The 10005-nt window shown below is 41.8% G+C and overlaps 1 protein-coding gene across 2 annotated transcripts in view; it reads right to left on the reverse strand.

Moving 5' to 3' along the window:
- Positions 1-9065, reverse strand: part of MDM1 (Mdm1 nuclear protein) — a 37121-nt gene extending 28056 nt beyond the window's left edge. The window contains exons 1-4 of one of the 2 annotated variants that reach the window (XM_049782745.1): positions 8927-9065; positions 7897-8011; positions 1827-2200; positions 614-748 (exon numbers count right to left, since the gene is read on the reverse strand). In XM_049782745.1, the coding sequence (XP_049638702.1) occupies positions 614-748; positions 1827-2200; positions 7897-8011; positions 8927-8944 (642 nt within the window). In that variant the 5' untranslated portion in view covers positions 8945-9065. Of the gene's footprint in view, positions 1-613; positions 749-1826; positions 2201-3619; positions 3817-7896; positions 8012-8926 lie in introns of those variants that run through there. The other variant, XM_049782746.1, reaches the window with a different exon arrangement.
- Between the last annotated feature and the right edge of the window lie 940 nt (positions 9066-10005).

Genomic DNA, 10005 nt, shown 5'->3' on the forward strand with positions numbered 1-10005 from the left:
ATAAAATAGAGGTAAGGGCTTAAGACTATACAAAAGATAATAGTAGAAAAATAAGACCAACTAGTAATGGTAGTCCAGCACTAAATTTTTACAAAGATATAAAAAAATCTGGTATTATTTATCATTAGAATTTTGTAAGTATAGATCAAGTTCTATTACTGCTCATTTATTACAAGGACAAATTGTCTGATCTTCTATTACTTTCAACATAGTTTGTATTTCCTAAAATAAATACTCAAAGCTATTACTGTTTTCTCAAAAGTCAGAAAACATGTAATATATAGTCAACTATATAACATTTTAAGATAAAAAAAGCACATTAGTAATTTTAAGGTAAATATCTCACATCATGAAATTTACCAGTCCCAGTTTTCATTATCCTGCCTCATATTTAATTTGGATGGATCTGTCAACAAGGATCACCAGTAGCCTAAGATAGTATAATATTATTACTAAAAATCATGTATAAAAAGATCATCTTAGCAAATATTTTATTTTTCAATTTTTAAAAATTTACCTCCAGGCCTACATGTCAAGTTTCTTTAGTCTTTTAATTCTACACAAATCTGCAGTACCAGATCAGATGTAAAATTCAAAAGTTCATTAAAACTACCTGATTGGCTGTAAAACCTGGAGTAATTCCTTTAGGGGTCTTCCAAACAAATTGCCTTTGATATTCAGAATGTCTCAAGGCACTATTTGAAGGAACCACAGTCAATCCAGCTTTCCTCCGAAGAACTCTGTCCACCTGGTAGACACACACACACATACACACACACACACAAAAGAAAATCCCACTTAAGTCCTTCAAATTTCTATTTAATATGTTTCTTACTGGGTTAAAACATACGACATGAAATCTATCCTGTTAACCATCTAGGTGTACAATATTGTTAACTATAAGTACACTGTTATAGGGCAAACTCATTCCAACTGGTAACTTCCTTTTTAAAATTGTCAAGCTATTCATCGATCCTTTCTTAATTCTCATTATGCATCCCAGAAAAAGATAACATCTCTCAGTTCCTTACTATCACCAACTACCATCATCGAATCTAATATTGAAAAAATAAGAGCAGTTTGTCTCCTACAGACTCTTGTTTCTGGGCCACCCCTTCCCCTACCCATCAGACTTACAGATGACCTTCTGTGTTTCCCGTCTACCCCTTCTGAAGATCTAAACAAGCCACAGTTTCTTCTCCAGGACTTCTAAATGCCTTTCCGTGATGATTGCAGTCAGCAGTGGCCATGAAACACGGAAGAAGCAGGGGAGCAGGGGACATGTGGGAGGCAGTCATCTGTCTGCCCAGGCCCCTGAAGCCTCAGCTTATGTGCTTGCAAGGACTGTGCCACAGGCCAGCTGGAACATAGGAGAGCAGAACTGCCAGATCTCTGAGATCCAGCCAGAACTCTCCTTCCTTTTGATTTTGTCAATTGAGATTCTGTTTGTTTTCTTGCTGGTACACAATAAGAAAACTAAAAAGTCAGCTCTCCACCCTTGCCAGAAGCAATGGCCTACTCCCTGCTTCTCCATTTCAACTTGACCTCTCCCTTGGGACTCAGGTACTGATATATGATGAATAAAATCAGAGGCAAACTGCCCACCCAATGAAGGGATACCTTGGATCAACCAGGAAAGGGATAACTATGAAGACTAGAACTAGTTCCTAATAACTAAAGTCAACAGCCTCTTATCAAAAAGTCTGTAAGACAGTAGCCCCCAAAAAATAATGAAAAACTTGGTAAAAGATAACATGTCACATTACTGAAATTCTGATATATACGGGGAAGTTGCACTTTTGAAAAGAAATACAGAATTTACCTACCCCATTATCTACATCTTCTGGAAGAGGTTCCTTAGAATGGTTCTGTTGCACACTTTCATTTTCTGGCATCTGGCTTCCCACTTCGTCCTCATTATCCTCGACAATATCTAAAGCCTCTTCTGCTCTGGAGTCCGTAGAGTGAGATCTTGTTCTCTTGGGAACCCTGCAAGCTTCTAGCACAGGAACTCTCTCTTGGTTGATGCTGAAATCTTGTATTTCTTCTTGTGATTTGACTGTTTCTAGAGCTTTGGGTTTGGGTGAGAGAACCACATCTTTCTGTGACACAGGACCATGCCACTCAAAAGATTTTGAAATCTGTGGGTCTTGGTAAGGGACTTTTCTTTTGGAGAGAAAACCTGGCTCTCTTGTGATTCCTAAAAAATACAATGTATAACAGCAGCAGTTTTGGTAATAGAGTAACAAAAAGAATTTTAATAAGGAGAAAAATTTTAAATTCAGTGAGGTTATACATAGCATTCTTGACATTGCAGGTTCAGTTTTCAACATAAAACTTTTACTTCTGAAAGTGTAACAGCTTTGACTGTTTAACAGTTTCTGTTTAACAGCTTTTTTATTTATTATTTTTTTATTTTATTACTTATATATTTGGCTTTTGAACCACACATAGAGTTGCCTGAGGACTGGCTACTCCCAGCATGATGCTAAGGGTACCCGGGTTCATCAGACTGAGAGGTCCCACATACTGGTTTATGTCCTAGCATTTTGAGTGATCCCCTTAAAATCTACCTGACTTGAACTTTTCCTGGGACCATAAAAAAAGACTCTATCCTAGGCTTTGTCCTAGGATATGTGCAAAAAACAAGATTCATAATAACAGAAGACAGACTTGGACAACTGCGACTGAGCAGAACGTTTCCTGGGACCATAAAGAAAGACCTTAGGAGTTGACAACTAATAGCCTGAAGCCTGTAATCAGTCTTATGACTGACTTATGCTTCAAGGATAGAAACAACCTGTATCTCTTAGGCTAAGGGAATCTCCTTTCTAATTTTCCCAATGTTTACTGTACCTATGCAAAACAAAACTACAACAACAACAACAACAACAAAAACTTGTCACATATACCCCCTCCTTTTTTTCTTCTTTTAGTTTTATTTATACTTATAGACTCTCGATAGGAGCTCCGGCCATTTTTACATAACCATAGAACATAAATCATCTTGTTCTGCCTCATATTTCTATGTCTTCCTACAAATTGAGAAAAGAAAAAAAAGTGGATGGGACCCAGGGCCAAGTGGTCTCGGGAGCATTGAGTAGAAATAAAAAAAGGGTCAGACCTAAATACCCAACCCAAAGTCAACGACATTAGAATCAAGAGACCCAAACTATAACAAGCTATACACTAAATCAGGGGTCTTCAAACTACAGCCCGTGGGCCACATATTGTATTTATTCCCATTTTGTTTCTTCACTTCTAAATAAGATATATGAAGTGTGCATAGAAATTTGTTCATAATATTTGTTTTTACTATAATCTGGCCCTCCAACAATCTGAAGGACAGTGAACTGGCCCCCTGTTTAAAAAGTTTGAGGACCCCTGCACTAAATGGACCTGTTACACTAGCAGTCCAGGGGGCCAAAGATGGAGGTATGGGATGCATGGGGTAACTACGGTGGAGGGAGGTCAACACTGGTGGTGGGAATAGCCCTAATTCACTGTCACTATGTACCTTAAGTACAACTGTGAAAGACTTGTCATTTCTATTGATCTCAATAGAAATTTACCTGACTTGAGGTCACAATGTTTGAGTTATCCTGACATCAGTCACTAGAACAGCCAAGTGAAGGACCTGGCCAGCCAGGCAGGACACATTCCCTCCGTTTCTAATTACTTTCTTGTGCTACTTAATAGAACAATGGGGCCTCGTTCTGTCAAAATTTGGAACTTTTCACAAGGCTTCACTTGTGCAGAGTAACTGAGATGAGATGTCATTAGGCAGGAACTCAGTTCTACATTTGCCTTGATTTCCTGAGAATTAAATAGAATGAATCCTTTCAATAAGAGCAAAGATACTGCTTGGCTATATATCTGCCTGGCAAGCAAATGTCCCAGATCTAAACTCCCCAGGTAAGAGGAGCTCTGAAGAATGGCCACCACTGACCTGTTGTCCTAGATTGAGGATATTCTTTAAATACAGAGCAGACTGCAGGAGGGAGAGAAAAATTAAGACTAGAAGGGAAAGGAAAAAGAGAATGCAGACCAGATCAGGCAGGGGGAAATCCTGAGCTCTTTAACCCCAATCATGTATGTTTCAACTCTAACCTAGGTTCTCCTGCTCAAACATGGATTCCCCCCCCCCCAGTGGTCTTTCAAACTGGGTGCATATCTGGGACCCATAAACAACAGTGCAAAGAGATGAAGAGAAATAAGCAGCAGCACAGAAATCTTTCCTACATCCTAATTCCATATGTACTCTCTTGTCACTGAGCTGCTTAAGAACTGCATCAGCCATCTGTAGCTTCTTTTTCCAGCACACCTTGCTTCATAGCCATGCTTTTCTCACTTTACAGAAAGGCACACACTTCACAACCAGCCCCCAAAGAGAAGAAAAGAATCACAGGTGGAGAGGACAAAGGGACAGTTCAAGAATTGTCCCGAGGGAAAGTATCTGACCACAAAGCACAGAGGCAGAAATCAGAATTAACAAAGAAACAGCACTTTATTTTATCCTACTCCATAATTTTCTACCTATCTGGGAATTAAAATTCAGTTATATTGTGGATCACAGAGATAGTGGGAGAGGTTACAGTGCTCACTTTGCACACTGCCAACCTGGGTTCAATTTCTGACATCCCAGATGGTCTCCCAAGCCCCAAGAGTAATACCTGAGGCACAGTGAGTATAGCCCCTTCCCCAACAAGGAACTCCCCCAAAATCAATTAATTATAAAAGGGTTATCATATGAATGCCTTAGCACATTTATCTGAGTTAAAAATAAAGTTAGCCTCTTGGCCTCTTTTTATTCCCCTTATGGAACATCATTTCTTTTTTATTTCTTTTTTTTTTGGGGGGGGGTTGATTTTTGGGTCACACCCCGCAGCGCTCAGGGGTTATTCCTGGCTCTGCACTCAGAAATCCCTCCTGGCAGGCATGGGGGACCATAAGGGATGCCGGGACTTATAGCACCATCTGTCCTGGGATCAGCTGCGTGCAAGGCAAACTCCTTACCACTGTGCTATCTCTCTGGTCCATAGAACATCCTCCTAATAACCTTCTAATTGCCTGATTCTTGACCAATGAAAGTTGACTTTACCAAAAAAAACACAATATGCATATACCACAAACTGAAGGAAGGAACTACATTAACAGCTCCAAAAGATAATATATAAATATATATACAACACTAAGTATAGCACAAATTATATCCTTCAAAAATCTTCATTAAACTTAAAATAGTATCAACTTAAAAATGTGAAGAGATAAAAAGACTTTAAACATTCTTTTAAGGAGTATGAAAGCAAAACCACTAGATTATTGCCCTAGACTTCTCTTTGCTTTACCACAGAGCAGAACCTCAGGAGAAATAAAAAATGCAAGGGGAAGACCTCCGTTGCTCTGAGCCTATCTCCCAGTAGCTAGCTACAAATCCCCAGCAGAAAGTCCACTTAAGTTAAATGAATAAAAGATCGGTCCCAGTTAATCATATAGCAGAACCTTCTTAGTCTCCATCTCCCTTTCCAATAACCTGGAGGTCATGCTCTGCACCAAGCCATAACCCCATAGCCCATTAGCATGTCTGCCCCAGACCATCCTTCCTTATGAACCAAACTTCAGAATGGCTTTCTTTTCTCCCATAGTTTCAAGTCCCTTGCCCAAAAATGTCACTCATATCAAGGTTCAATTATTAACAACTGTCTGGTCCATCTTGACTCTCAGTAGGATATATCTACAGTTTAAGAAAAAAAAAATTTTTTTTTTTGCTTTTTGAGCCATTCCCTGTGACTATGTGCTATGTGCTCAGAAATCGCTCCTGGCTTGGGGGACCATATGGGACACCAGGGATCAAACCAAGGTCCGTCCTGGATTGACCACATGCAAGGCAAATGCCCTACCACTGTGCTATCACTCTGGCCCCAGTCTCAAATCTCTTTGGTCACTTGATAAAAACTACAAGCACCATCCAGCAAAGGATGGGGGCCTTGAAAGAGGATCTGAATGCTTCACAGGAACCCTCTTTGGATCATTTGAGTCTACTCTACCCTTTGTTCTTCAAACCTAATCCCAGAAACATTCCCCTCATTTTACTAATATGCTGGGCGCCCAACCCATAACATTTTTCCTGGCTTCAAACATTCTAACAGTGGAGACTAGAGACTGCCACAGTGTATAGCAAGTGCTTGCAACCAGGCAACAGAGAAAACCACAGAGTCCTGGGTATGGGCCCTGGGGCCCCTTCACAGGCAGCCTCCCCCAACACAAGTGAGCAGTGTCTTGTTTTGTGAAACAAATCAAATCTGTCCAAAATGACAAAACTAATATGGGTATATATGTAGTTTTAATCCACTAACTCAAAACTTAGATGGGGGCCTAGAGAGATACCTCAACAGGATGAGTACATGCTTTGCATGAAGGAGGCCTAGATTCCCAGTACTGCACGTCTTTCTGAGCACTCCAGAAGCAATACCCAAAAACTAAGCAGTAGTCACTAAGCACTGCCAGGTGTGGCCCCAAAACAAAATGACAGTAGTTTTAATGATCACTAATGTGTATAGGCCACGCCAGATACTTGTTGGGAATAATGTGGTGCATTAAGATGCTATTGAGAGAGAGAGAAAAGAAAAATGCCATATAGGTCGGCTGTGGGGCTAGAGGTCAGGGGGGAAACTGAGGACACTTGTGGCAGGAAATGTGCACATGTGAAGGGATGGGTGCTGGAACACACTGTATAACTGAAAATCATAAGCAACTATGTGTATTTCATGATGATTCAATTATAAAAAATTTAAAAAGAAAATAATATGCTATTCTTGAAGATTATTTTTAAATATCTCTAATGAGGGAGAACTGCACAAGAAGGTACATTATAGTCATTCTCTCGTTTCTCCTTCTACCTTGCACTGGGAAACCTTGCTCTAAGTCGCTGGCTTTCCTGTTCTAAGAGGAGGGACAGAAGCATGATGAAATTACCCATAACCTCTGAACTCATGGAATAAAACTGACTTAATCACAGTTCTGACACTTAGCTGTGAAATCTGAAACGACTCAATCTAAGCTTCCATTCCTCAATGATTCATGAGAGCTCCTCTACAGGCTTGTCTACCCTCGGCCTTCCTATCAGCTCAAATGCCCCTCACAATTCTTCATAAAGAAGAGTTCACTTCAACTGCAGTGCAGTTCCTTCAGTCCAACTCCCCCTCCACCCTGTTATTATGATTTTTTTATATAATTTAAAATTCCCTTTATTGATAAACGTTCTACGTGCTATTTTTCCCACAGTTTAAGGTCTGTTTGTCTAAGCAATAGTATAGAGGATAAGGCTATTTTGCTTTGCACGCAGCTGACCTGGGTTTGATCACCCCTATTCCATATGGCCCACCCTCAAGTACAGCCAGGAGTAATTACCTAGTGCAAAGCCAGGAGTAGTGCCTGAGCATTGTTGGGTGTGGCCAACCCACTGCACCTCCAAAAAAGATCTTATCTGGTTCAAGGCTAAAATCTGAAAAGATGGAATGGTAATGCCCTGAACTGAGCCACTCCCCAATTCCCCAAAACACACACTCACTCTCTCTCTCTCTCTCTCTCTCTCTCTCTCTCTCTCTCTCTCTCTCTCTCTCTCTCTCTCTCTCTCTCTTTCGTTCTCTCTCTCTCTCTCTCGTTCTCTCTCTCTCGCTCTCGCTCTCTTCTCTCTCTCCTCTCTCGCTCTCGCTCTCTCTCGCTCTCTCTCATACAAAATACAAATGTACTCATACTCATACAAATATTGAATAAGCGAATTAATCGATTGGGTCAAATGACCAATGCTTCATACTTACTTAATCTTTTTTATTTTGCCAACTCAATGTGAAGATTTTATTAAATTTCAAATGACTACTGGTTTGCTCAACTTACCAAACTGATCTGATCTAAGGCCAGCCCATGGGTGCCTCCGTGCCACAGAAGGATTAAAACAGTCTGACAAATAGGACTTTTTCCACAGAAAATTTCTCTGGTATTCGCTTAGCCCCTGTAACACAAAGCACAACTTGAGGAGTACAGAGCAACAGGTGAACGACGTTTTCAAATCAGTAACCAGGAGTTGAAAAATTTAAGACTGATCGTTAAGCCCAGACAAGCTTCTTAGAAACAGTGCCCATTTACGCAACCCAATGCCAAGTTGATCACACATTCTATCCCTTAATCCTCAGTCACTTGAGGCTGAGGCTCGCAACGTTGGCTACCCTTTGGCTGAACTCCACCCCTTGAGCCCTTCTCCTCTGCTAAAAGGAGAGATAAACCACTTCCCAATAGTTTATCAATAATGCATCCTATGTTCTCACCAATCACACCATATTACGTCCTATGCCTGGCAGCTTTCAAAATGTTGTCAAGTCAACCAAAGATGAATTCCCCTTCCATTTTGGAAACAAACCCTTATAGAAGAACAAGACAGACAGGGGTTGCTGTCGGTTTGCTCAGTTGTTATGCTGATGCAGGCTGGACAGGGACAGCTACCTGCCATCTGCAACTTTTGGTTCAAAATCCTAACTATATATATGAATATATTTATATATATATATATACATAAATATATATTTGCACTCCTGGAGTAAAGTCCTAAACCAAGAGCAGAGCAGAGCATTCCTTCAACCCTCTCTTTATCCTGCCCAAATTTCATTTCTCACTCCTTTCCAAGAAAGACCTTTGCAAGTTTCCAAAGGAGAAACTTCCAGGGGAAAGCTCAAAACTGGGTCACAGCACATTACGGTAGGAAGCCGCCGTAATGCCCCTAATAAACGCGCCCTCTCTCCACGCCCCGGAGGCCCACGACGCTGCCCTCCGACAGAAAACCACCCCACCCCTTTAACTAGCCCTTGCACCCCGCAACCCCACGCGAGACGCACCGTGCCGTTTCGGCACCGGATCCCCAGCTCTCTCTCACCTGGAAACGCACCGGCATGTCGCCCGATGCTGGCGCCCCCCGCCACTCGGACAGTTAACGGGGGACCAACACCCTCCCCCAAGGGGCGGGGCGGGGCGACAACAGCCGTTTCCCTAGCAAAGACCGCAGCCCCGGCGTCCCCGACGACGCGCCGGCGCACTCCGCGCTTCCCGCCTTGAGCTGCGAGGCCCCGCCCACTTCCGGCAGCGCTGAAGCCCATCGACCAATAGAAATTCGGGGATTCGCTTGACGTCGTTCCCGTACAGCCAATCGATGAGCCTGAAAACGAAACGGAGGCGGGAGGAAAGCTGACCAATGAGAGTCCTGGAACCTGAGTGGGCGTGGCCCCGCGGGAGCTTCATTCTGGGTTGGCCTCTTGGGCTATTGTTGCTGGGATGTGGTTCTCTGTGTTGTTGGGAGTTGCTGGGTCTAGAAGGATCTTTTTTTCGGGAGGAACTGGGGGGATGAGAGGAAGTGGATGCTGAGGGTTGAGTCATATGCCTCAGTGCTCATGGCTTACTTCTGGCTCTGCACTCAGGAATCACTCTTGGCAGTGCTCTGGAGTCCCAATGGGATGCTCCTGATCAAACCCTGTTTGTTCAACTATCCACTGAATTTATTCATCTCTCCTGCCCCCTAGGCCCAGCAGCTTAAGGCCACACAAATAAAATTAAAATAAATAAATAAATAAATAGTTCCAAAATGCATATATGAAACTGGGTTTTTTTTCCCCTTAACATGAAAATGCTCAATTTTAGTCTAGTCCCCTGAATATCAATCAGTTTTACAACTACATTACTTATTGTCACATGAAAGGAGGAGACCCAATAAAATAAGTAGCTTAGGCAAGCTAAAAATATTTTCTATTGAATCTTCCTTTCTAACTGAAGCTGACTCCCACTGATTCTTTTGCCTCTCAGTTTTCCCCACCCCACAAAACAAATGCATCTGAAACTCGTTGATTAGAGAACATTCATGATACTTGCGTCAAATTCCAACTCGTTGCATTTCCTCTCACCTTTTAAAAAAGGCACAATAAAATTCCATTTAATTATAATAGGCTTGCCCACATCATGAAT

Source organism: Suncus etruscus, chromosome 11, assembly GCF_024139225.1.
Source record: "Suncus etruscus isolate mSunEtr1 chromosome 11, mSunEtr1.pri.cur, whole genome shotgun sequence".
Taxonomy (NCBI): Eukaryota; Metazoa; Chordata; class Mammalia; order Eulipotyphla; family Soricidae; genus Suncus; species Suncus etruscus.